The sequence below is a fragment of the Melozone crissalis genome, unplaced genomic scaffold (assembly GCF_028551555.1).
Source record: "Melozone crissalis strain CALT ecotype California unplaced genomic scaffold, PUWL_Pcris_2 ptg000027l_1, whole genome shotgun sequence".
In the NCBI taxonomy this organism is placed as follows: Eukaryota; Metazoa; Chordata; class Aves; order Passeriformes; family Passerellidae; genus Melozone; species Melozone crissalis.
The window spans coordinates 36,123,437-36,151,125 of record NW_026535805.1 but is presented as its reverse complement, the minus strand read 5'-3'; the positions used below and the strand labels follow the sequence as shown (position 1 = coordinate 36,151,125).

General features: G+C 39.6%; 1 protein-coding gene across 4 annotated transcripts in view; it reads left to right on the top strand.

Moving 5' to 3' along the window:
- ARID1B (AT-rich interaction domain 1B) overlaps positions 1-27,689 on the top strand; it is a 324,803-nt gene that overhangs the window by 91,622 nt on the left and 205,492 nt on the right. For all 4 annotated transcript variants that reach the window (XM_054279185.1, XM_054279184.1, XM_054279183.1 and 1 more), the window contains exon 4: positions 7,373-7,483. In XM_054279185.1, coding sequence (XP_054135160.1) covers positions 7,373-7,483 — 111 coding nt within the window. The remainder of the gene's footprint in view (positions 1-7,372; positions 7,484-27,689) is intronic.

Genomic DNA, 27,689 nt, shown 5'->3' with positions numbered 1-27,689 from the left:
CAGGATGCTGGATGGCACAAAATCTGTAAGTCATCACATTAACATAGTAGTCTGTCCCAAGTGACTGTAAAGAATAGGACATGCAAAACCAGCCAGGCCTCTTTTTAAAACAACTTTTTTGTTCTGTTTTGTTTTAAATATAGCTTTGTCAGTGAAAAAATGGCAGGGAGAGGAAGGAGGGGGTGTTGAAAATGAAAGCGTGGTTGGACTGTCAAGCCTTGTGGGTTTTTTAGGAAAAGTCCAAAAAGCTCTGTAAACATGGGAAAATGCATGGAAATAAAATGATCATTTTTTACCCCTCATTTCCAAGTTACATTTCTCAGTTTACTTATTTTGACTCTCTCTCATCTCTTTATAAATAAACTGGAACTTTAGATCTGTAGAACAAGATCCTACCTTTTTTGCCTGTAAATGAAGAGCTGACAACTGTTTATCAGGTTGTGCAGTGTGCAACAGTCACATTTTAATACAAACATCAAACTGGCCTATTTTTCTTGTGGCATGTTACAAGTATGAGAGAGGAAAACGAGAAGAAATGTCTTGTTTCTGATTAAATCCACTATTGATATGCTCTGTGATCCATGGAATGCAATAGTGGCAAAAGAGAAAAGCAAGATAAGGGTTTCTGAGAGTGATTTCATCTTGGAGCTCTTCCTGCATCACTTGCCTAATGTGGCTCCTGGAGGCCATATAGCAAGACACGTGAAAATGGACTAGAGTGTTGAGGAAGAAAGACCCTTCTGGCTTGTTGGTTGGCTCAGGTTACCTAATATGTGACTAGAAGCTGTGTTGTCCAAACAAAAAATCTTCCTGTAAGATGTGGAGAGGTTTTTTGACCCTGTCTGTGCTTAAAATGTTTTCAGTGTATTCTACAGCAAAAAGCCTTTGATAGGTAGTCTGACTTGCTAATAACTTCTGGAGAATTCTGATGAGCTGACCTTCCATAATATATTTGCTTACCTAAGTATCTTTTGCATCAACTGCTGCATGGTGTATTTTTTTTCTTCCCTCTGCAGTGTCTTATGACTTAACTTAGATGTCATTTTGTGATAACTGAGATCATGAAGGAAGAAAATTATGTTACGATTGTAAATATTTTTTTTTAAGCAGCCTAACAAAGGATGTCTAGGATATAGCAAGTTTTAGAAAGAAACTGCAGATATCTTAGAAGGGACAGTATTAATAACATTGAAGGTGATGAAGTGTCTTATGGACAATGACTGGTCAGCACTCGAGGCATGCAAACTGGCAGGTTTCCCAAATATCTCCATGTACATGGTAGGATTTTTCTCTTACAGATGAGTTATGATTTTTGGATTAATCTCTCCTCTTCAGAAAGGAAGGTGCTATTTTGCTTTGGCAATTTTCTGAAGTTGTTGATTCCCTTTAGTATCAGTAAAGATGTTGAAGACTGAAGTTAACTTGGTGAGGCAGAGTATCATCTTTATTTCTGAGGGCATGTTACAACCCTGGCTTGACTCTGGGCAAATGATAACGACCTGAAAGTTGCTGGTCCCACTGATGTAGCAGTCAGCAAAAGTGTCAGTATGTTGCAGGAGATGCCAAGCTCCTGGTTGCCGTTCTTCAGGACCACTGCTTTGCTTGTCTCCATTCAGCTTTCCGTGGTGGTGGGAGAGGGTTGGCTTGAAGTGATTTACGTATTCTGGTTGTGAACGGGGTTTATTCAGTTCATCACGTAAACACAGACTCGTGTTTAAGAGGATTACCAGACTGCATTGGTAATCCACCTCCGGTGGTTAGTACGCTCTTCTTTTTTGTTGGTGTAATAGGTGCTAGGACCAAACTTTTTTTTTTCAGCAATCACCTGTTCCTCCTGTGCAGCCAGAGACTTGCTTGCTGGTTTGTGCACAGTGCTCTCCAGCTGCAAGATAGCAATTTTCTTCAAGGCTTTGTAGGCTTCTGTTTCATTTTTTCCTTCCCCATTTCTGATTCATAAAATTCAAGATATGTACGTATGTATTTCTTCTTGACCCAAGAACTTCTGCAAGAGTTCATATACATCCTGCAGGACTTTTGCAGACCATCTGGCCAGGATTCAAGCAAACGTCTCTGCTCTTTTGCCCTTAGTGGATCCTTCCCCACAGGGCTGCTTGCATGAGACTCAGTGTTGCCTGTGCCCTTGGGCATAACATTTTTTCTGGTGTAGCCTTACCTCCAATATTCCTCTAGCAGGTTGGCTGGCCTTTGTTGTCAGTTTTGTGCTACCAGAGAATATACAGCTTGGGAGGTTACATGTTAGGTATTAGGGTTGGGCTGGAAGTTGGCTGTTTAGGGATATGTCACCATTCTGGTAAGTAATTTTTTCTTTATTGTAGTCTGTTAGTGCAAAAGGTAGAAATAGGGGAGATGTGTTGATACATACTTATCTGCACAGAATGAACAGATGCTTGGCTGACTGGTAACAAGTCATATCTTTCTAGCATAGCCCCTAACATATCACTTGGCTTCTTTCTGTTCAGTGGTATTCCTTCAGAGATGAGTAAAATGCTCTTGTACTGTAGGGCTGTCCACTTCTCTTGGCTGCTCTACTGGGTTCTGATTTCCATTCTCAAGTGGTCTGAGGCAAAAACAAAAACATTTGTTTTCAGTTTTGCTTGTTGTCACATTACTATAGAATTTGCTGCTCTCACACTTGAAGTGTTCTTAAGTTTAACCCACTGAATCAAGAACATGGGCTAAAGTACTTTTTAATGAGTTTTTTTCAGATTGAATTCTAGCATATTATTTTAAATAAATGATCTTCTTTCTGTTTAACCATCATGGTACTTATCTTCCTGGGTGGTCATGTTATCCCTCTGAAACTCGCTGCAGTAGAAGTGAATGAAGCCTGAATGACATTTCTCACCCAACCCTCCTTTAAATGTGGTTTTCCCTGCAAACATTAATATTTTCACTATGCTTTCATTTTCCATTAAAAATAATTTAAACTATTTATTAATTAGATCTTATCTTCTTCGGCAAAACTTAAAGCAAATGTGCATTGCATCTCCATGGTTTCAATCATTTTTGGTGCTGTATTCATTCGATTTGCAGAGAACTCATCCATTGGACAGGCTTGCTTGTCTTAGGCTACGTCCAGCTAGAGAATGAAAGCATGGCACTAATTACCACTGCACATGGTGAGGGAAAAAGGGGAAAAAACTGTCTGGCAGTGGCCTGCTCCAAAGTGGTTGCAGTGTAATTGACTCCTGCAAGTGTGAAGCCAGGCTCATGGCTGGCTGCTGCCAAAGAAGGGAAGTTTCCTTCCTCTCTTGGTCACCCAACCCTTCGCAAGGCCAGCTCAGATCAGTGAGCCATGATAAAGCTGAAGGGGAAGGGGTTACTTACCTGGCAAGTTTTAGGTTGCACCATCTAACAAAGTGGTCTAATAAAGACCACTAATACAAACTAAGGGATGTGTGTCCAGCTGCAAGACTTGTGGGAGGCAGGAACAAGGAGCCTTTGACTTTATTGCAGGCCAGTGTGTAGGCTCACTCTGTCACTTTAAACCTCTGTGGTAGTGAAATCCCACACCAGAATTAGAGACTTGGTAAGTCTATAAGATGAATACAGTAACAGATAACAAGAGGGATGAAAATATCCCATTTCCTCCCTTACTCCTTAGACTACACAAATCTTGAGCTCCATATACCTCAATTTGCAGAAAAAGCTGAAAGTGTATGTAAATAGGAGATGAATAACTAGTCCAGGCTCTGTGAATTATAAGCAGTTGAATGTTGTTATTATTGCTTCCCAAATATAATAATTGTTTATGGACCAATTTCTGAACAGCTTACCCAATATATAGGCGTTAGACTCTGTCAAGTCCTTTTTTTGTCTACCTATTTTAATCATAAATGGGTTTTTAAAAGTCTAAAAAAGTCTAAACCTCAGCTATTTTGAATATATGTTTATGACTTGCTGATTATTTGTCCTTGTGCTTTTCTAAAATCTGATGGGGGAAACCCTGACTTTAGTTATTTTACAACTTTGTTGACAGTTTGTGCTGTAACAGCTATGATATGATTGGGTTTGTGCCAAGTTGGGAAGTTCTGAGTGGAAACTTGTAGCCTTCTGTTTATAAAAGCCTGGGTTTCTGTCTAACACACATGCTCATCTATGGGAGAAGGATTTTCTGTGATTCATAAAAAGCCATAAGCTTTATTTTGAAAGCTGATGTCAGTGATGGATGAAATACTGGGAGTCAAACAAAAAAAAAGTCAGGAATCCCAGGAGAAGACTGAGCCCCAGTATCAATGGGGAATTCCTCAGCCATGACTGTAGCACAACACGTGGTAACATGTTTCTCTTCCCCTTATGTTCCCTCTCTTCAGTGCCCGATAAATCCATGCCTAGATGCTAGGAAGAAAAATGACCTTTCAAAGCTGTGAGAATTGCCAATTCCATGCATTTCCTCCGTGACAGACAATTTACTCTAATACTTCTGTCCTTATTTCTTATTTATCTCTCAAAATCTGTTGTCGCTATTCTGTAATGTGCTGTATGTTAATAAAAATTTCCAAATGCAGAACTGAAGACAGGCAGTAGGGATTTTCTCTCTTCTGTTTTTCAGTGAAAATGATACTAAGCACTACTTTGGTTATGAAGCCAACCTCTTAGTGAAATATGCTATTATTTAATCATTATGTTTAGGATATAAATGGACTGTTTTTATTGGACAATACATGTGTATAAACAGATAAAATTATACACACAGTCCCATGCATATTTCATCTGGGAGATTCCCAAGCCTGCAGCTTACTGAGAGCAAACTGATCCTTTATTTCTCAAGAGCTGCTTTCCAAGTTTCTAGTGATTTGAGTGTCTACATAGCTTTGCAGAGAATGTAAGAAAGAGTTTGTAATCTCAGTCCCATTTGAAGTGCACAGGTGCCTGCATCATTAGCAAACACAAATGTCTGTGTGTTTGCAAACCTCACCTACAACTCAGCAAATGGATTTGATTTTTCTACAGACAGAAGGGAAAGCTCTATGAAAACAGTGCATTTAAAAAGACAAAGGGTGTTATGTCTGGGGTTTTTATTGTGCTCTTCAGTGTGTGGAAAGACATTTCATACATAGTCTTCAAATATCTAGGTAAAAGTAAATTCCATTTAACCTGCAGTATTTCTCATGAGAAAGCATGCTGTCTCTTCTCTCTCCTGCTCTGGTCTCCCTGGAAATTTCAGTAAGAAGCAAGGTTAAAATCTTGCAAACATGTGGGAAAACCCATGCTTGGTACTTCGTAAGGAAGTAATGCCTCTTGATTTTTCAAAATATTAAAAACATGTTTTGCTTCCCAGCAAAATCCTGTAGTGTCTGTTTGGAAAAAGGAACAATTGTGTTTCTACAGTGAGGTCTCCTAAACTGAATATCCCATTTATCCTTTTTCACCACTCTTGGTATAGCTGTGTGGTTTTTGTTGTTGTTGTTGTTGTTTTGACAAGTGGTTTTTATTTGGTATAATTTTTAAGAATTAGGAAGAACAGCATTGAATGCTGAATTGGAAGTTGAAATCTGGGGTTGCCAGGTTTTTTGGGAATGCCTGTGTAGTGACAGCCCCAGCGTGCGTGAGCATGGTGTGTGTGTGCGTGTGTGCATGCGCGTTTTTAAATAAAAAGGAAAGCAGAGGTTTGCTCATTTGTTTGCCTATTGTGAAGCTGTCCTGCACCTTTCTACTCCTTTGTACTGGGGTGAAGGCTGCTGAATGGAGGCCTTGTGCCATTTGTTGATTTTAAACCTCACTGTTAATCCACAGGAACCTGCTGGTGTGCGCAGCAGGAGAGCTGTGTGACAAGTGGAAATCTGGGCGGGAGGGAGTGCGGGGGGTCACAGGGGATAATAATCATTCAGCCATCAGCCTTTGTCACCCTTAAGCCTAATTGTTACCCTCTGCTGGTAACCACATTGAAGTGCTGGCCTTTTAAGTGTTTCTTGATTTTACTTGGCACAGGCTTAGGGATAGGGTCATTTATTGCTGGGTTTATATCGTATCAGGTTTGCTGGGGTTTGTTTAATTAGCCACATTGAATTTTCTGCATCCCTTAAAATAATCTGTGAGAGTCCAAATGGGTGGAAGGGGCTGAATGAAAATGGTACAGTTGTTAACAAATTCCTCTCTGTCAGAAGCTGGGCTAAAACCAGAGACAGAAAGCTTTCCTGCTCTGCCAGCCAGCTGCCTTCTGGAGTCTGTGCATGAGCCGCAGCTGTGGCTGTGGGCACTGGGCTGCCCAGCAGCCCTGCACAGACAGCAGCAAGGTGATGGTGGGGTGGGGCAGAGGGCAGCTTGCCCCATCCTTCTGTGTCTTGCAGCTCCTGCCTGCTTCAGGTATGCCACCAAATCCAAAGCCTTAGGGTGGCTGAAGCAAACTGAACTGGTAGTAAGCTAGGGAAGGGGAGAGGAGAGTTAAATCATTTAAAAACAAAGAAAAAGGTCAGATATCTTTTCTAGCAGGAACTGGTTCTTCAACTTTCCCTGCCAGTTATACATGCTGAAGTCAGTATTGAGCTTTCTGTTGTTTTCCCTAAAGAAGCTGGTGTAGGGGCTGCTATAGAAGCTAAAATGAAGCCTGAATTTAAGGCTTTGCAATGGGCAAGTATCTCTGTGTGTGATATGAGCTTGTGCTGGGAGGTGGAAGATGGGGCGCAGGACAGGAGGTTGTTTCATTGCTCGTCCCACCCATGCATGGGTGGGGGCTATTAACTACGACTACTGATGGTGCTGGGCCATTAGCTACAACTGGTTGGGCCTGTGTAGGGAGGAAAATCCCCAGGTTACTGGTACAAGCTTTGGAGCTATGCTTGATCAAATTCATGTGCCCTCCAACCTTCAAACAAAATGTGCCTCCAGCAGATGCAGTGACTGTGCTGTGTGCTGTGACCTGATGGCCAGGGTTTGAAATTTGCGCCAGTAGTACTGATGGTAAATCCAGGCTTGATACAGGAGTCTGATTACACAGCGTGATTGCAATCCTATTTTCAAGCCCAGTCTTCCACCTGGCTCAGTACTTTATCAAAACGCTTGAGAATAGATCTTAGAGTAGGATGAATGTTTATGCTTGCTACTGACTATTTTACAGTAAAATGGGGTTGTTTAAGTGGTTTGGTTTAGTGTGTTTTCCCATGTTCCAGTGGTATGATTCCCTGCTGGCTGTTGGCATGCATCTCAGTTCCCTGGTTTTCTTTACAAACAGCACATGTCACAGAGGTACCTGTGTGGACTTGATACTTGTATCAGAAAGGTTTAACTAGTGAAAACTTCAGATCAAGAAAACCCATCAGCACTCAGCTCTTTTATTTTCACTCTTCCATTATGCAGATTTAATTATAATTACTGAGTCAGGTTAATAATTCTTTTACAACTGTTGTTGCAGGACATGTCTCAGGAAGGCTATGGAACCAGATCTCAACCCCCTATGGCCCCAGGAAAGCCTAACCATGAAGACTTGAATCTAATCCAGCAAGAAAGACCATCGAGCTTACCAGTAAGAAAATAATGTTTGTTTCAGTATTTTTAAATTGAAAGTACTTTACATACCAGTTTATTGCATGTGGGATGGGCAGATGAGAAGTAGTGAAAGAAGAAAGACTAAATAAGGTTGATGAAAAATTGTTTTTAAAAATATGGGAACAGATAGCTTGTATGTGAGTGGACTCGGCTTAGGCTTCTTCTGGTTCAGAACAGCACTATTTATGCACATTCATGTTCTGTGCTTCTGCACATGTGTATTTGCATAGAGGAATTTGATTGATTTTTTAACTTTAGGCATTCCATTCTTGCACAAACCAATCTGGTGAGGAGGAGGCTTTTTTTCTGTGTCCTTTTTCAAATGTTTTCAGTAGATTCTGGTTTAGAATACTGTTACCAAGAGCTGTCTGTTCCAAACCCCGATAATCAGTAATGAGTTTGACATGTTAATTCTGGTAATATCTATTACTACACAAATGTAGAAGCAAGAATGGCAGCAGTACTTGGGCTAGGTTGATTTTTGATTAGGAAATTATTTTGGACCAATATTTATCAGCTTTTCTGAGCTCTACACATTCCGCTGTGGGGGAAACAGCACAAATGAATATATGTTGTGAAGACATTGCAGCTGCTTGCATTTTTGAAGGTCTTGTAATGGACAAAGTACTTAGCCTTGTCTCTGTGTGCTCCTTGTGGTTTGGGGATTTTCTTGTTTGTTGGTATAAACCAGCATGAATTTAAACCAACTTGAATATGTTCAGCTTAAATGATGAAAACTTTATATAAACTATGTGACCTCTGGCTTGGAATAATGTATCAGAAACATGTAAGATATTTCCCAGGGTTCACTGGGTATTTATTCATTTGCAGTTGGCAGCGAGATCTCTCTGAAAAGTTTACAGTATCAAGATATCACATTTATTTGTGAAATCTGGTAGTATGATGTATATATTACCTCTGGCACATGGCACAATTGTAAATCCCTAAAAATAGGGCAATAAACATCTTCATAGCATTTTAAAGTTACATCTTTGGCACCTAGGAGAGTATATGTGCTACAAATTCTTTACATGATATTTGAAACATGCAAGTCTCAGGAAAAGCAATGGAAACTGGTATGAGAAAATATATCCATTTGCTTTGAACCTAGTACTAATTTGACAGTTTTCAGGAGACCTTTTTAAAACAGACTGGTTTGTCTGAACAGTTCTCAAAAATGGATGTTGGCAGTTAGCTTAAAAAATAGTAGCTCCTGTTTTGGTAATAACCACCTAGTTTAAAAAGCAGAGATACTAAAAAGGACTTTTTATCTCCCAGTTTTTCATGGACAGTGTTTATTAGGGTAGAGAGAAATAAAGTTACTTATCAGCTAATGTTCTGCTAATTTGCCTGTGTTTTTTCTTAAAGAATTGTCCTACTTTTAATCCATGCTCTGTCCTATCTCCAGCATCATGATATTTAAGCAGAGTATTGGGTATTATCTGTGTCCCAGAGTGTTTGGTATATTTAGTAGCTCATAATTATTCTAGGTATGAGTAAGCTGGTTGTATTAACAGTGAATGTTAACCATTTTGGCCACAGAACTGAAACTTTGAGTTGGTCTCGAATGCTGTTACTGAGACTCCTAATTACTGAAAAGCTTTGATGCATAACCTGAGAACACTTCATACACTCAAAAAAACCTGCTGTTTTCATGTGAAGGGGAATAGAGGATACTGTAATTCTGTATTTTAGTGTTGGTGTGGGGTTTTTGTTTGTTTTGTTTTTCAAATTTAAAAACAACTTCAATTCTTTGTATGCAGCACCAAGGGTTTTTTTTGATGATCTGTACATTAAAAGCTTTAATATAACTCTATTTGGGGTAATGGTTTGAACATGGTGGTTTTTCCCTGAAGCAGGAGAGTTCTTTATTCTGTTTTAGACTGCTTATGAAAACCCTTGATCACTGTTCCTTGTTCAGTTTTCCTATTTTGGTATACTCAATATTGCTTCTTAGGCTTGTTTTTGGGTAATGTGGTTCTTTAGGGTAGTAGTCAGTAAGTTATCTGTACAGTGAAGCTTGAAATTATAGCAGTGGTGTTAGGCTTTTAATAAAATTTAGTTATGTCTTGTTTCATGGTATTCTGGTATTTATACAATTTGCCCGTTATCTTTTTATTTCTTAAGGGCATTGTGTAAAATCACAGCAGCTATATAGCAAGCTTATACAAGTGTCAAAAAACTACAAAAGAGATGTAATACTAAATGGTGAATGGCTTTCTCTGATGTGGCTTTAAAAAAAGAATTTCCCTTTGATGGATTCGAAGAGGAGCTGGCCACTTTCTGCAGCACTGAATGCTGGCTTGTGTCACCCTTTGGGGGAGTTTTTTCAGCAGGTTTGTGTCACAGTAAGCACAGCTAAACAGCTCAGTAGTTGTTCCGTTTCCTTCACACATTGTATATAAAAGTCCTGGCATGAATGTTCCCATAAAGTTCAAAGCAGACAAATTTGTAATGTGGGTTGGTAACAAATGGCTACAAACAAAATATGGCTTTATTAGCTACTTCTAATGGCCTGTCAGATTCTATACAATGCTTGCTTTCCTTCTCCTAACTGCTCTGATATCTGGAGGGTTTGACCTGTGGGTCTCTGACCATGTGGAGTCACTGAGAGCCCAAATGAAAAGTTGCACAGAATAGTGCTCCAAGCACTTTTGTTGGGGTCACAATTAGAAGGAAATCTCAAGCCTTTGAGAAAACATGGGAGTTAGGTACTCTGTGAAGGAAAGGAAGTCATAAACAGAAACTGTTCCCTATTAGAGTGGAAGAATAAAGGGGGAGAGACCTGAATGAAATTGTCTGAGAACAACTACTACAGAACATATTTATCAAGACTTAAGGGATAATAGCAAAATACACATTTTTTTCTATTGTGAGAAAGCTGGAGCAGACTTGCAGGGAAAAGCTTCCAAAGGATGCATCTGCAGATTTGTTGTTGCAGTAAAGGAGCTTGTGTCAGCAGTAGGCTGTGTGTGTATGAAGACTAATCCTTTATTTTGTCTTTAATAAGTGCATTTATAAATGTTCACATTGGATTGTGTTGCTAGAATAAGGAGCAGAAAACATTAATTAATATTTTTTTTTTTAAATTGGCATGAGTATTAAAATAATTTCAGGTAGCTGCTACTGTTTTTACTGTTACTTTGTTTAAATAAGGCCCTTTTGTTCCCAGTGTCAGGTGTGCTTTTTTGACCTATGAGGTCGAATGGCCCAAGGTTGCCAAGCTTTTAAAAGACAGGTTTCTGCTAAGGCTTTTTTTTTTGCAACATACAGGTAAAAGCTCTGTGGCATCTTGAGCTGTTGTAAGGCAGGGCAGCTGCAGTCCTGCTGAGTGCCCCACCACGTGTTGTCTGTGCCATCCCGTGTCCTCCACTGCTGCTCCTGGGACTGGCCAGTGGATTTGACTTGGGGAACTGAACCAGATGAAAAATAATCTCCCTCTATTTCTGGTTAGTGTTTGACTGAATCACTGAGTGACTGCATGGGCATCAGTGGCACTTTGGACAAGGAGATGGAAATCAGTAGCTGTGATGGGAAAGCGGACAGACAGGGGGGGGCACAGCAACTTTGATTTTAGCCATATCCTAAATGACTGTATGATCTTGCTGGAAGGGTTTAAGATGCTGTTATACTGTCAACTGAGACATGGTGGCACAGCAGATTCTAGTGTTCACAGTCAGGCCCTGTAGCAGTCACAGAGCCACAGACAGACAGAAGACAGTTCACTTCTTTTTGTAAGGCAAGTTTTCTGCCAGTTCCCATCCCTGAACTGCTTAATGCAAGCCCATGAGTGCAAGTGTGGAGGCATGAGCATGCATGGATGGAGGCTGTGGACAAGGTGGGGTTGTGGTGGTCCTCACCTGCATCTGTGTGAACTGTAGGGAAATTGTAGCTTTAGTGTTATAACTTAGGTTCATGTTGTGCTTTCTGGACTTCATGCCGTGTTGGAAGGGGAAGATTGTGTCTGGAACTGATGGAATCACTACTCTGCTAGATCGTTCAGAATTCAGAGTTTATGGATTCATTCTGTGGCATCAGTTATTCACTGGGTGTTTTCATTGAGGCAAAGCAATTCCTGTGCAAAACAAAATAGTAGCCAGCAGTGGAGGTAGAATGCCACTTGAATCTCGTGCAGTTCTGTAACCTGTGACAAAGTTGGTTGTGATTCTGCACATCTATGGTTGTATGAGCTTTAGAGCTCAAAATAATACATACTGTTGCTTGGACAGATAAACTTTTTTAAGATGTCAGTTGTCTTGTTTCATTATGCTTGGTACTGTGCAAAACAGCACATCAGCAATCCCTTCCTGATTTTATTAACTGCTTCACTGTTCTGTTTTACCTCATTTTAATGAGCCTCTGAAAGATGTTTAGAGTGCTGGACAGTTTTTCTTCTGGTTGACATACCTTTTTTGTTGTAGAAGGTGGGTACTAAATCAGATTTCAGAGGACCTCTGTCGGGAATTAGTAGTAAACTAAATCCAAAACTAGATACACTTGGCTCATGGAACAGCATCATTTCAAATGGATCTCAGTAGGTGTAGGCTATGAGGAAAACACATGGGAGGGTTTGGGAATCCAGATTCTCTGTTCCACTTCTAGAGTATGAAGTAGCTTGGAAAGTCATCTCCAGCAACAGCACACCCTGAACAAATGCCTTTAATGGGTGAAGTCTTAATAGACCAGGAAAACAGTTCCCGGCATTACTTGAACAACTGTGATTGGGAGCAGGAAGTAACTCTTCTTTTCTCAGAGATTAAACTACTAGGATGAGGGACTCTGGTGACATTTATATACAGCTTAGTCCAGTAAGCCCTAATCATGATCAGAGTTCTGGGCACTACCATCATGTAAATATTAATTACCACTGTAGCCTTTCTTGTAAGGACAAACCAATATTAAAGGAGAAGAAAGTGCAGTGACCCGCTTTTTTGTAATCTTTGTTAAATTCTTTGCTGGTAAGCAAATACAAAGTTTGATCTGAATTTAAGTACTATTTTAAAAATACAGAGTATCGGTTGTGATTTGAGAAAGAAGAGAAAAAAAATCCTATAAATGGATTTTTTTTAATTCTTGAGAGGCAAATGCCATTTCCAGCTGATAGATGTGTGTAGTACATGATAGCAAATCTGTCCTGAAGTTGTTCATGTCTCTGCCTGAAAATATCTGTTTGGGAGTACGGAAATGTGAGTATGTAATACTTGTGAATTAAATTCTCCACTGTTTTTACATCAAGAAGGATAAAACTGGTGTGCCTCTTTCCCACTTTTCCTTTCTCTTTTCTGCAACATTGTAAAATAACTGAATGATCTTGTTTTCCTTTGTTTGGGTCAAGAAATTTTAGCTGAAAATTGTTACTCTGTGAAAGAAGATTATTGACTCAACAAGCCTTCAATTTTCACTGAATAACACTCCCACCCTCTAGCTTCAGGAACATGTGGTGCATGCATTCTATTTTAAAGTACAGACTGTAATTTAAAACTGAGGCAGTTTGATGCCCCACTGAACTTTGTTTAAGCCTGGAATAAAAGGAAAAAAGCTTCAAGTTGCAAAGAAGTGACTAAGCTACCTCAAAGGTTTTTCTTAGCCATTACATGCAGAGTTGGAAGAAGTTGCTATTTTTTCCAAGTTATTTTAATTTTGGATCAAGTGCAGTTGCTAGGTTGGTGGGGATTTTTGTTTTTTTTCCCTTAACATTCTTTGTAAACCTGTAGCTAAAACCAGTTTCACTCAGCACATATGTATAGAGAGATCAAGTATATGTATTTCTGTGTGTTTTTGAGGTGCAAAACACGCTCTGTAGCTGCTGTATCCAGATTTTGATTGTGGCATCCCATTTGTGTCAGTCACAACAATGGGCCCAAACCAGTGTGAGCCACTGCAGCACCACTGGCATTGGTGATGCTGTCAGGGGAGGGAACTTTGTGCGCGCACGTCCTAGCCCACATTTTACATCTGACTTCAGTTAAACCAGGACTTCATGTAGGGTGGTCAAAGTGATTCATTGTCCTAGAGTCAGTGTGTACATTAACTCTCAGTCCCATTTTTGGGAAAAAGTGTAATTAAAGTAGTACAGAGCAGCCCTGGACATGTGTTGTCCGTGTAGGGTTAAACTGAAACACTGAAACCAAAATTACAGATGCTGGAATTAGGTATTCTTAATATTTATAGTGTGAAGAGAAGGACCTGTTGTTATTAATTTGTGTTTAGTGCTTTACAGAATTACTTGATTTTGCCTGACAGATTGATCATATTTATTTAAAAGAATGGTTTCAGGTTGTTATTGAAGTATAAAAAGTAATTTCATTAAGTATTGTAAAAAACATACTTGACTATTCATCGCCTTTTCCAGATTCAAAATACTTTGCATTTACAATGTTTACAACATCCCTGTAATAACAAAATGGCTAATTTATGATCCAAGAAAATTTACAAATGCAAAAAGAAATACTTAGTCTGACCTCTACATGAAATTTATGTGGGAAACCTGTTAAGGTATTATAGATCCCAGTAGTGGTTAAGGTTGCAAAAACTTGTAGTTAAATAGGCCAATGTTGTTCTAAGTGGAATAGTAAAGTATTAGTAGCTTTTTTCCTGCAATGTTTTTTGAAGCCATGAGAAGTTGCATCATATACCTCCAAATACTAGAGTAGTATTGATGTTGATTCAGAAATTAAGAAACTAGATTTAATTTGGGGGGTTGAAGCATTTTAATTTTTATTTCCTTACCCACCCCCTGACTTATGCTGATTCCTTCCACATAGGCTACTGCCCTTCTGGCTAGGGTGACTGACCTGCACATGTGGTAGCCCTTGAACCACCAAATCTTGCAGCCAGAAATGAGAGCTGAAGGCTCCCAAGGTTACTTTAATATGCAAGGCTGTAAACTGTAGTAGCATGGGTGCCTCTGTATGCATGGCCCAGGAGTACCTGCTGCAGGGGCAGTAACTGCACTGGCTTTTTCATCTGCCTAGATTTCCAAGTCAGTGCCTTTCTGCATATGAGAATCTATCTCTAAAGTAGTAGGGATTTTTTTTTTTATTTGGGGATCAATTTTTACTGTTTGAACATTTTACATAATATGTGTACATACATGTATAGTATAAAAGGACAGATATCTTATCTGCTTGGTTGTTTGTAAATTTTGAGTTGATAGCATACTATAAATTCCAAAGCTTAATGTATTCACTGGTGCATGTCTTTGTTCATGCCTGTGTGAACATGGGGATTACAACGCAGAAAGTAAGACAAAGGAGTATTACTCACTTGAATACCATTTCAGGAAGTACCTGAGACACTGTAAATGTTTTTTCTTTAATTTTACCACAAGTCTTCCTGTAAGATGGGATTTTTTTTTTTCAAGTAACTCCTTTGCTTGTCCAACCATTGTGAAGTATGACCTCAGCTTCATAACCTTGGTTAAACACAGTAACTCACTCTGACCAACAACATCTGAAGCCTAGCAGTAGATTCTTTTTCTTTTTCTTCCTCCTTCCATTCCTGTTTGCTGGGAACATGTTGGTTTTTGGTGCTGTTGTTGCAGCTTTCATGTTTAGAAAACACAGTTAGCAGTCTTTGATGTGACGCTGCCTTCTGAGTGGTCCTGGTCAGCTGCTGTTTCTGTGTGAGCAGATGTTTGTGCAGTCACGGTCAATAGTGTTAAGATTAGGGCAGGTTTCACAGTGCTTTGTCTGATTGTTTATGGTGTGTCCATAATTGCTGGGGATTCTAGGTGCCACCACAGTGCAAATGGGAAGTGTTTGTAACGTCCTGTTTGTTTCATAATACTGTGTTCAAATAATGATAAATTCAGTCCTGTACTGTGGGCCATTCACACATTTTAGTAGTGTTCTTTTGTTGTTGGTTGCTTGTTGGGGTTTTTTGAGGTTTGAAACAGGCTTTTAAACATTTGTTAAATATGTTTTCTTTAAACCTAATGTCTTGTACTACTTGTACTACCTTCCTTTCTGAGCTGAGCCATACATCTCAGATTCACTATGAATCTTCTCTTGAAGACAGTGATGTGTGGTGACTTTTTACAGAATCTGTGCTATATTGTGCTGTATGTGAGAAGTGCTTTTGAAGTGTGTCTCATGTAGATAAGTTTCCATTATCAATTTACCTTTAAAAATGCATATACACAGAGACACACACACACACAAAAGCAGAGGGGGTGTCTGCATTTGTCTTTGGAAGGCATTTACATTTTAACCTGCTGCTAAGGCCATGCAGATTATTCTGTGCCATTTCCTACTCAATTCCAAACCCAAGACTTTGTAAAGATGGTCCTGTTTGAATTGGCAGTGTAATTTTGGAGATGAAACATTGTAGAATGTTGAAATTAAGATAAAAAAGCTGATAATACCAGGAAAGGGCTACTTTCAGTTCCCAGTCTTTAGGCTTTTGATCTCTTTCCTTCCATGCATACAATTGCAGATGACCCTTTTAATCATCTTAACCTTATTGTGAGATTAACTGTGTTAAATATGACTTAGGACCTGAATTTTGAGGCGCATTTGAATAATTGCATTAGGATAGGAAAATATGCCATCCTGGATCATTTGTTTTATATTATAGTTAAATTGCATGAATTCGTATCAGTGTGTGGTGTTGGGTTTGGTGGTTTTGTTCTGGTTTTTTTCCCTTAAGGTGGTGATTCACTTAATGGTTTATCTTCCACCTTCCAATTGAAGTTATCATTTTGGGAAGTAATGCAAAGATAAGCGTACATGAGAATTTGTGTTTGCATGTAGTAATACATTATGCATCAGTAAGTTTTAGTAAAGTTTGCTGAATATACACTAGTGGACTTAGTGTAGGGAACAAAGCTTGTTTCATGCCATACAATAAGGTGTAGATTCACATGTATATTTATCATAGCTGATGAAATTTCCCAATGCATTTTGCATAAAAGGTAATGAAAGAGGTCTAAAGTGTTACTATTTTTGTTTTTTAAACTGCAAGTTATTCAGTAGCCAGTTGTTGCTTTTGAAAAGTATGGAATTAAAGGAAGTGGAAGTGATCTGAGATTTTTAAACTCAGTTGTTACAATCAAAATAAGATGAAATAGGTAGATAAAATGGTGTATGGATTAAGTACAGACATTGACCCTAGTGAACGAATTCATTACGGCATGGGATAAAACTTAATGCAAACTGTTATCTTTCAGGTTTAGACTTGAAACTGAAAGCCTTAGCAGTTTTTCATATGATACTCCATGTGAGAGTGGAGATGGAAGAAAAACTCCAGATTATTTCTTTCCTTTATTTTAACTTACAAGTCATGTCAAGATCTTAATAGTATGGCTTAATGAAAGCTTTATAAAAACCTATTTTTTTTCATCTTGTTTGTTGTATCATAATTATCATGCCTACATGAAAGTTGGAAAAAAACTAAAAATTCAATGCAATTTTCAGCACAGCTCTTCAGAATTTATTGAAACAAGGCTGTAAAATCTTAATATCTATGAGTTTTATTGCTGTTGTTTGAGGGACCTGGCCAAATTAATTTTTTTTTAGTAACATCTCACAGCTTCATTTAGATTCTCTCATAGTATATTTTCTGCCAGCCTTCTTTACTTTTCTTTTTTTTTGCTTGTACCTTTAAAGAAGATTTACGAAGATTGCGTATACCCATCAATGTTTTTAAATGGCTGTTGATTCTTCTTGCGGGGCTTTTTAGACATTTTGCCCCACTGGAAATCACAGTTAACAGCATTTTTGTTCCTTTTCTGAGGTATGATGAAATACAGGGATTTTTTTGGCTCTGTAAGCTTTGGGCTGCTTCTGGCCAGAGGGTCATTCCAGCGCTGAGACTGCAGCTCGATGTGAGAGGGGCCATTTGGCCTATCTACAGAGTTGTCTTTCTCCTCTGCAAAGAACCAGAGGTTACGTATCAAATCCTGTGAAATGATGAGAAGTGCACCCATGCATGTACTTGCATATATTTACACTTCAGCTCTTTAATTTTTGCTGGTTAGAACCAGTGAATTCTAGTGCTTGCTTTTTAATGCTATATTCACAGTAATATAGGTCAGACTGAAGTGTATCCTGTAACTTCTTTACCTTATTTTTGCTAGAAAAACAAACTTTCCCTCCTGTGTGAATTTTGATCACTTGACCTCCATTTCCATGGAGATGTGGTCAGAGGGCAGTAGTCAGCTAGCCATGCCAACTCAAGAGTATCTTCACTTACAGCACACAGTGAAACTCCAGAGTTTAGAAGTAATTAAAGGACTTAGTCTGACACATTTTTTCTCCACCACCCACATCCATTAAAGATAAAGCTTGGAAACAAAATATGTGATCAGCTATGGTGCAAAGGGTTTTTTAAAAAAATGTTTCTTTTAAGGAAGGTAGAAACAAAAAAATCTTCAACTTCCTCCTTTATTATTTCTTTTTAAAATTATTACTTTTCCCTGCAATCTTAAACATTCTGTATACCCAGAACTGAATTTTTTGCATACTCTCAATTTCCATGTGCTTATTTTGAATTGGGCTCAGGTTTGTCAAAAGCTGAATTTTGTATTCTGCAGAACTCAGAGATTCATGATTAAACAAGCGCAGATCAGGCAGCTTGTGCTTCTCCAAGTTCAGTCCGGGGTTACTGGTCCGGGGTCACGTGCAGGATCCAGCTCAAGCTTGTGAGCAGTACCTATCTCCAAGCCTTACAGAGTGACAAAAGCCAATAGCAAGTGCTGGCCCCCGCTGTGCCTTGGACTGGGAGAATGTGGATCAGGGACAGGGTGTGGTGGCTTGTGCTGCTGCGCACCCAGTCAGCTCAGAGGCTGACATGTCATCCTAGGCAGAGCTGTGTGCATGGGCTGTGTGCTCTGTTTGCTGGCTAACCAGGGCGCTCTCTTTGGGGTTTAGTGTTAGACATGTCTCTGGACGCTCTGGGCTCTCTCTCTGGTGAGATGATGCCTTTCTGGTAAGGGTACAAACCTCACAGTACTTTTGTACTGAGAGGGAAGCAAAGTGTCCCTATTTCTGCAGAACAGGGTTAGATTTCTTTCAGACTAAGCAATAACCAAGTTATGCTTATAATACCATTTTGATTATACACACCTCTCTGTATGCGTTAACATAAAAAATACACTTCCAAATTTTGGGTTGTTTAAGGATCTGGCTTTTCTCCATCTCTTCTGTCTCCTCTCCAAGGGGTTTGCAAGGTAATCCAACTTCAGTAAACCGAAAGGGAGTACATTACTTTTATCTTGGTTTCGGGGAATGGCTGTGATGCAGTGGGGAACATGGCATCTCGGAGGAGAGCTGCATTCCCTCCTGGAGACTCACTCGGTGCAGCTGCTTTCAGAAAGTGCATCCGATGGATCCGTGGCTTCCCCAGCAGCACGCTGAACTATTGGTAGGCTACAAGGCCAGCTTTACAGATTGATTTCCGAGTGGACATTTTTGTCACGTTTAATAAGAGCACATTGATGAGACAGCAGTGTGTAAGCTGAGTTAATGTCTGTTATTTCTGCGCTACCATTACTTTTTATTGCCATTATCCACACAGTGGTGAAACTTAAGTGAGCTTTTTCCTTCTCGCTGAGGGTTTTCTCCCCAGAACTGATGATCTCACAAGTACCCCCACTCTTTTCACGCAGGATGAAAGAGTGAAAACGACTTTGGTTGTTGCGGTGCTTGGAACGACACCGTAAACCCGAACCCGTGTCGGTGTAGCAGGCTCGGGTCGTGTGTCCTTGGGCCGGGCCGGGCCGGGCGGGCGGCGTGCAGGGCATTTGTGTAATGGCTGGTGAGGTGGCAGGGAGCTCTCCCCGCTCCCCCTGGCTGCTGCGCGGCTGAAATTACAGCTTTGTCTTTGAAGCCGGGCGCTCTGTTAGCGTCGCCATGGCGACGGGCGGGTAATGGCCTCCGCCGAGCCCAGCCTGGTGTTCAGCGCCGAGCGCGGCCCTGCCAAGGCCCCGCTCGCCGGAGCGTTCACTGAGCCGTCCCCTCTTCGAAAATGTTTAAAAACTGCGCTTTTACATGGCCGGACCAGATTAATAGTCATGGTTTATTTCGTTTTAACTGCGGGGATAAAAGCATTATTCCATTAAATGGGTAGCTTTTTCCCCCCCTCCTTTGGTTTATGCATTATTAACACAAGCTTTCCTGTTTTGCTTGTAACATTTTATAGGCCCTTTCAAACATGTAGACAGATTTGCTCTGCTGCTCTTTTATTTTTCGGGACTTAACCCTTTCTCTCCTTGATCTTGTCTTCAAAAACTTGGAGCCAAGCCTACAGCAGACTTGGTTGCTCCCATTTAATGTGTTCAAAACCAGAAAAAAGCTTTCTTTTTATTATTATTTTAAATTTTTTTCCCCAACAATTCTGCTTTTTTGAAACACTCTAAAAAGCAATGCAGATTGGTCTGTTCTTGTAATTTAATTGAAGCAGATGCTGAAGTCAGCACACACGAGCCTTGATGCGATTGTGGAGCGTTTGGGTTGAGGAAATATTCTAGGGTTGCCTTTTAATTTGTGTGCCCATCTTCTCTTCTGCCCATAGTGTTTTCTCCCCATACTCTTTACATGTAGCATTTTGTTGGCTGCTCTCAAAAGAGATGCACCTCATGGTGGAAGGACTGGGGAACAAAAAATCCAGAACAGTCCTGGGGACACAGTATTTACGTCTACCACCTTTCTTGTTAATATGGAGCTGGTGAAATACATCTAGACATGTAGAAGTATTGCTATAAACACAAGCTGCAGGCTTTGTTTCACTTTTTCAGTGCTCTAAAATATAGCTTTCATTTTAGTCTCTAGTAGGAGGCATATATCCAAGTGCAGTCAAATGCTGTGGATACAGGGATTCAGTCATCCCCGCCGACGCAAATGGTCTCTCTGTTACAAACTTGGAGGGTAACAAGCAAACCTGGAATTCATATTTTCTCCCACCCCCCTCCCTCCCCATTTTTTTTTAAAACTGTGAATTTGTTGTTATGGGGTGCTTACTGGCACCTTGCTTTGTCCATCTGTATCTATCACAGATCCTTCTGTCCTAAAAACTTCCAGGGACATCTCAGGAGAAGGCAAATATTCCTAATTTTTTGTCCTTTTTTACTGATGCCATGTGGCAGTGATAATGTGAATGGCACCTCCTGTGGGATGGACTTGCAGCTTGTGAACAGTGGATTTTGAAACTCTGAGATTTATTTCACCTACAGAGCTGACTGCAGACTGTGCTCGGGTATCCGAGCAGGGAGGTTGTGTGTGCAGGGCTCCTGCTCTCCCACCACATCCATCTTCAGCATCCACATGACTCCTGTAGACACCTTTAGTGCATCCAAAGCTCAAGGGACATGTATTTGCTGCCTCAGGGAGTTCCAGGGGGGATGGCAGATGGACAGGCATCCCAGCGCCCTGGCCACCTGAGATCTGCATGAGGCCCATATCTACTCCTGGCCAGCAGCAGCTGTGGGCTGTGTTGCAGGCCAGCCTGGAGTTGGTGTGTTGTAGTGTTGATGAACGTGGCAATAACATACATTTTAAAAAGTTTTTTCTTTTACGTGTTTTTTAAATTCTGTTTAAATATTTAAAAAAAGAAAAAGAAAAGGCAATGATGGGTAAATTGACTCCAAGTGTGGATATAGTATTGTACAACTGCATATGTTAAATAAGCTGGACTAGAGGCTTACTCTCATCTCCAGGCTTTATGGGTATGATTTTCATCCTTTGAGTTGCATTCCCCTTAAATCTGCAAATTCTGGGAATATTAGACAAAACAGTTTACATTCCATGAATAAGAAATTACTAATTGCTTCTAAAACAGGCGTATCTTTATCTACACAGGGCTTTTCAAAGTTGCTGCTTAATCTTTTTTCTTTTTTAATCACTAAATAAACATGTCTCAGCAGTCACTGGATGTGAAACCAAAACCTGGATGTGGACAAAAAGCAAACACACTACACTAATTTTCATTAGCATATCCTATCTCCTAGAACATTTATTTTTTCATCTCCTTGTAAATTGATTTTTCACGTGCTTGTGACTGATATTTGAACTGTGTGTTTGTAGTAACTGACTTATGTAAAAGCCAGGTCCTGGATCTCCCAACATGAATATATTATGGAGATGACCTCATGGGTTCATAGTTAAGGTTGCACTGAGTTTTCACTTAAAACGAGGTTTAAATCCCTTAATTAAACATTAAAACTCACATGAATTCTCAAACATGGACTGTTTCAATAAAGAGGATAAACTTTAATTATTTAGGTACTCAATGTTCTTGTTAGTGCTGTATTTGCAGAATTCAGAACATCTTAAAATTATTCCTTCTGCAGGTTTTTCCAGAGTTCCTGAGTTCTCAATTCTTTGAGTTTCTCAATTCTTTAAAAAATCTTTTGTGTAGGTCTTTTGTTGCTATAATTGTCATAGCTCTGTTGCCCTCATCAAACTATGACAATTTTCATAAAATAATTTAACTAAAACTAGTTCAGCTTTAACTGTAATAATGCATGATACAAAAGAACATATAGAAGATTAGAAAGCTCTGTATGTTTTATTACTTTTTATGCTTTTATTACTTTTTTGCCATGGGAATCAAAGACTGTATTGGCTTCTTGTAGGTGATATGGAATGAGAAGAAAAGACTGTTCAAAAAAGAGAGCCTGTTTAAAAAAACAACCAACCACATGGAAGAAAAAATCCAAGCTCGAACACCAGTAGCATCTCTTCCATATGGGTGACTTTTTCCAAGTCATCAATGAACAACAGCTACAGTAGTCCCAAATGAATTTCAATTTCACTCTACTTTTCCACTTCTCTATATTCTTAGAAGACTCAGTTCTCAATTTCCTAAAGTGGGTTTCTGCTCTGATTTCAGTGAGCTTAGATTAGGCTGAGTAATTCTTGACATCTGTCCTACCCAGTTACCACCTTGTTGCTCTCCTTCAGTGTCCATTTTGAGCCCCTTGGACACAGTCTGCAACCCTGTTGTACACAGCAGCCCATGCTCTACCTGTAGTGACCAGAAAATATGGCTCTCCTTGATAACATTTGTAGCCTTCTGCTGAGCTATAACATCCTTCAGCACAGATAGAAGCCTTGCTGAAAACAATATATTTTCAAACCATACATAACAAAGATTCATTTAGAAACCAGTGGTTCATAGGTCAGTAGTATCTTTATTCAGAATTCTAAGCCTTCAGCTATTCCTCTGACTAGCTGGAAATAGAGACAAACTGGAGGAAAAAAGCCCAACAAATTCCCATTAGCTGATGGCCCACATAATGTTTTTTGTTTAAGTCTTTTTTAGGTCAGGATTTCTGTTTTTCCATCGTTTTCATCTGACTGCTGCTATGGTCTCATATGCCTATTAGTTAAGGTCTCCTGTCCATTAAAAGACAACAGCTGGTACTTCTGAAATGATTTTTGAAAAAAATTCTTGTCCTTGTTAAAAGCAGCAGCTAGGGCCTACAAACTTATTTACTGCTTATATGATAAAGCGTTGTTTCAGAGTATGCTAGTTCTTGAATTTTGCAAAGCACAAGCACTATAGCCTGAGATGGCAGACCAGTTCCATAAAAATTCAAAAGTAGTTGTTAATTTGAAGAGTTGCTTATGTCTTTAGACATTGGATGAAGAACAAAACTCACAGGAAGTTATTACTGTCACTGACATAAGAGTAGGTTCTCAAGCTCTTTCAGAGTAGGGATTGATATGATGCAAGTGAAAGAGTTTGTTGCACTTGCACACTGCTAGATTCATGTAGAAAAGCACGTGAAAAGAAGCTACTGGGCCTGAAATGTTCTTTTGTTGGTGATGTTCTTGCATTTCACTGACTCTACTATGTGTATACTTGATCAGTCTGAAATAAAATGTAGTGGAGAGGAATACATGAGAGCAGCTAGTGGGGAAGTAACATGGGAGTCTAATTTGTATGGGTTGGAATCTTTGGCAATAGGACTGTATCAGTGGTATTCCTATATTTTCGGGGGATTACTAGCCTGTGCAAATTCTTTTCATTCTTTTTGGTGGGGGAAAGGGGATATTAAAAACTCTAGATCGAAGCACAGTATATATACACTGAGACAGCAAGGGGTTAAAGAGATGTAATTATGCATTCTTCAGTAAGTGTTCTGCAGTCAGCAGTACAGCTAGCTGTGCAGGAAGCAGGGAAAAAAAAAAGATGACAGAGGGAGAATATGGAGAGAAGGTCAGATCCAAGGATTCTGATTCTCTTAGGGTGTTCTTGTGTTTGCTTTTCCTTTGTGACTTACTATACTCTGTCTTGGTAGAAACAGAAGAAAGTGTTATGGCCTGTTAGTTCCTCCTAGTGATAATGTAAACTTAATCCTTATGCTTTATGGTAGTGGTAGAGGTAAATATATGGATTTAGTTTTTGGAGGAGTTCTGACTCAATCCCAGTGCTTGCCATGGTGCTTGTTCCCCAGCTCTTAGTTATTGCCCAATTTAGTGCAGCCTGTGAACACAGAGCATTTCAACAAATGTCATTTGTCAGAAGTGGTTCACCCATTCTCTTTGAGAGGATTTGAATTTCTAGCAAATCCATCTACTAGAAGTACTTTGGTCTGCACCTTTTCAGGTGGTTTGCATGGATGAATGGAAATTCTGGCACAGTCAGGATTTCAGGCTGACCTTCCTGGTGAAGGTAAGGTTTCATCACTCCTGACTTCAGCTTTTGGGGAGTCGAGGGGAAAATGTACCATGCCATACACGATCATCACGTTCCTCACAGGTGAGACAGGAGTTTGTGGAGTGCTTTGGGACAGTTACAGTAATAAGGGCAGGATAGCTGGGTTGTGCATTACCTCCTTACTTCCACCCTGTGAGTTACCTGAGGTCCAGGTTGCTAAGTCGCTCAGTGTACCAGATCCTTGTTTTTTAATTAAACTTCTGTAATTTGCAGTTGGATTTCAAAATAGCAGCAAAGCATTTCTGGAGATGTTTGTGTGTTTGGCAATACTGTAGTCTGAAAGAGGTGTTTGGGGATTTTCCCCCCTTTTTTTCTTTCACATGATGCAGTTTTCATTTTTTGTTTTCCTTTGGGTACTTTCCTGGTTCAATTATAGGGAAAAAACTGAAGACAAATAAATGAATGGGATTTATCCCTTCATCCTTGAAAACAAAACAAAACACAATTAACACAAACACCTCCAACCTCCAGAGTAGCTCTTCTTTTGGAATAAAGATCCTTAGCCTTGCCATTGACCTTATGGGGACAGGTTCCTCTGTTTCCCTCAAAGAAGGGAGATGTGTGAGTCGGTCAGTTTACATTCTGGTGTGGCATGCCTTGCAATAAGAATCTTTATGTTAAGTTAGTTAATTGCACAAGCTGATTGAAAATGCAGCATTAGGAATGGCCTTCCTCTAAGGACAACTGAAATCTTTCCTCTCACCTTTGTAAAACACCATTTTAAAGCTATTGAGTAGCTCCTCCTAGAAAAATATCGGTTAACTCCCATCATGCTTCTTCTCTCTTGCTCTTAACGTTTATTTTTCTCCGTGTCTTTATAATTTTAACACTGCAAAGCTCTAAAAGGATTGCTTCAAGGAGGAGGGGGAGTCTGATAAGTCTATTTCCTAAAGCTTTTGGCCTTTCAAGGTTTCTCTTACAGTAGGTTGAGCTGTGCGGACGACTTGGATTGAGACGACAGGGGAGTAGCGTGCAATACTTTCTGCTTCCGATAGCTCTTTGTTGATCTAAGAGAGAGCACTTAGAGAGTGGTAGGTCATTTATGTGATTATGAAGAGCACTTGGTTCTCTCTTATTCAAGATGGAAAAATAATAGTTTTTGAATAAGAGGTCGCTGTCAAAATGACACTGAATGTGACTTTTCTTCCCTCTTCATTCCCTCCCCCACTAGAAGAAAAGCTACTCAGGATAGGGCTGGATTTTTCCAACTCCATGTGACTTTTTTCTTTTCTTCTGTTCTTTGTTCATTTTATTTCTCACCATTTCCTCACTGTGTAATGTTTATACTTCTTGATGATATTTATGGTAACTAGAAATTTAAAAATAAATGTAATGCATGTAAGACTATGTGTTTTTTTCAAGTCTTGTTTTTCCACTTTGCGGAATTAAGCTGCGAATGTGTGATGTGGTATCTGCTTGGGTGACAGATGTCCATTCCTGAATGATGCTGTGTTCCCTTTATGCTTTATTTATGGAGTGATTTGCTTCTAAAATAATCTCCTAATCTTTCTCAAACTACATTTCTGCATGTGCTCTTTTTACATATGCCATCATTTAGGGTAATGGACTAAAAACTGAAATTACTCCTAAAAGCTTTGTTTCTAAAGCTAATAATAGTGATATAATACTGTCATTTTTTGTTTGATATGTCCTTTCAGAACTAGGTTAAGTGTCTTCTTCAGTTTTGCTCTGGTGGTTTTTTGGTGTGTTTGTTTCCTGTAGCACTGCCATAATGAAATTGTTTTTTAATTTAATTCACTTATCAAATAAAAAGACAACAGTAATATGTCCTTTTTTATGTTAGGTTTGCTTTTATACCTCAGAAGAAGAGCTGTATCCCAAATTAGAATGTGATTGCTCAGAGTACAGAACATAATAATATATTTTATGAAAATAATTAATAGTTATTACTCTAGGGTTAATTTACTTAAACCAGTGTTGAACATCAGTAAACACTCTAGTTCATCACAAATTTCCTTTTGGTAATTTTTATGAAGTGTGGTTTCAGCTTGAGGGAGGGCTGATCAGTGGAATATGAACGATTTCTTACAGCAGGGAAGACTTTTTGAGATTCTCTTATTTGCAGTCTAAAATAAAGTATGTTAAAATTTTCAGGTGTTTGCCTATTTATGCATTGGAAATAACTCAGCTGATATTTCACAGTTCTGCTTTTTAGAAAAGCAAAACTGGTTTGGAGCCAGTTTGAGGAAAGGCATCACTGAAATATTTTGTTCATATTCTTGCTGAAATGTTGGAGGGGGTGAAGTATTTTTTATTTCATTTCAATTTTTTATTCTTAAATGTGAGTGCTAACAATGAACAGTGATTTGAATTACACTAGATACTTCAAAGTTAAGTAGGAGGTGTTGAGAAGTTATATAGTTTATTAGTCAACCATTCAAAAAAATACATAAAATTGTGTGCAGGCCTGAAATAGCATAGATGCCATTCCTCTTCAATTTCCAGACTGTGGAGAGTTCTGAAAGTTGAACTTGGTTTCTCATAGAACGTAATCTCGCTTACTTACAGTCCTAGATTTAGAATTTTTTGGACAGTAGTATTTCATTATTTTTAATTATATATGAAAGCACTGGATCCATTGTGAGTACAGATGATGAATGTTGAGAAGTCAGCACTTAGAAAAGCTGTAGATCTGGCTCTAAGCTGTACCCTTCCTAAGGGTGCTTGCTGTGCTGCAGCCCCTGAAGTCCACGGTTTTTCTGGAGACCTCTTTGATTCCTGTTAGGAACCTTCTTTTACAGAAACTTGGTGTTGCTCCTTCAGTGGCTGCTCAAGCTGTCCCATGCTGGAGTGGGGCTGGATGAGCATTTTGGTTCATATCAGGCAAAGGTTTCTGAAGCAGCTCTGAGTTGAGCCCTTTACCGTTTAATTCACGTTACCAGCAGGCAAGGAGCAAGCTGGATTCCTTTTGGTTGAAACGAAACGGAAAAATGTGCCCCAGGAGCCTGCCTAATGCACTGCAGCTGCTCGTGGGCACTCTGTCCGTGCACAGAGTCCCCAACAGGGCGGTACAGCCTGGTGCCAGGTGCTCAGCACGGAGCTGTCCCGCCGCGCCAGGCCCTGCGGAGCCGCGGGCTCGGCCAGGCACTGCCTTCCCTTCAGTGCAAGGCGCTGCTGGGCCGCGTCTGCTTGTTTTACATAAGGTCTGGATCCAAAGCCTTTGAAGTCTTTGAGTGACTTCCATTGACTTTAATAGGCTTTGTGGCAGGCCCTAATGATTTGGTTGTGATCTGAAAAGGGATGTTCAGAGATTTTTCTGTAATGAGAAAATGTTACCTTTTAAAGAACGGAGTTCAAATAGTCTGATCAGTTCTCAAGTGGAAGTGAGCTTCTTGCCATCTCCTGGAATCCTTTTGTCCCTGTCAAAAAAACCATCAGAAAATTATTGCTCGTTGCTCAGGTAAGGTCCAAGGTTGAAATTAGCAGGGGAATTTTGGCTCGTGGATTGAACTGCACTGACAAGGAGTGGAGAGATTTGCACAGTGCAGGTGTCTGCTCCT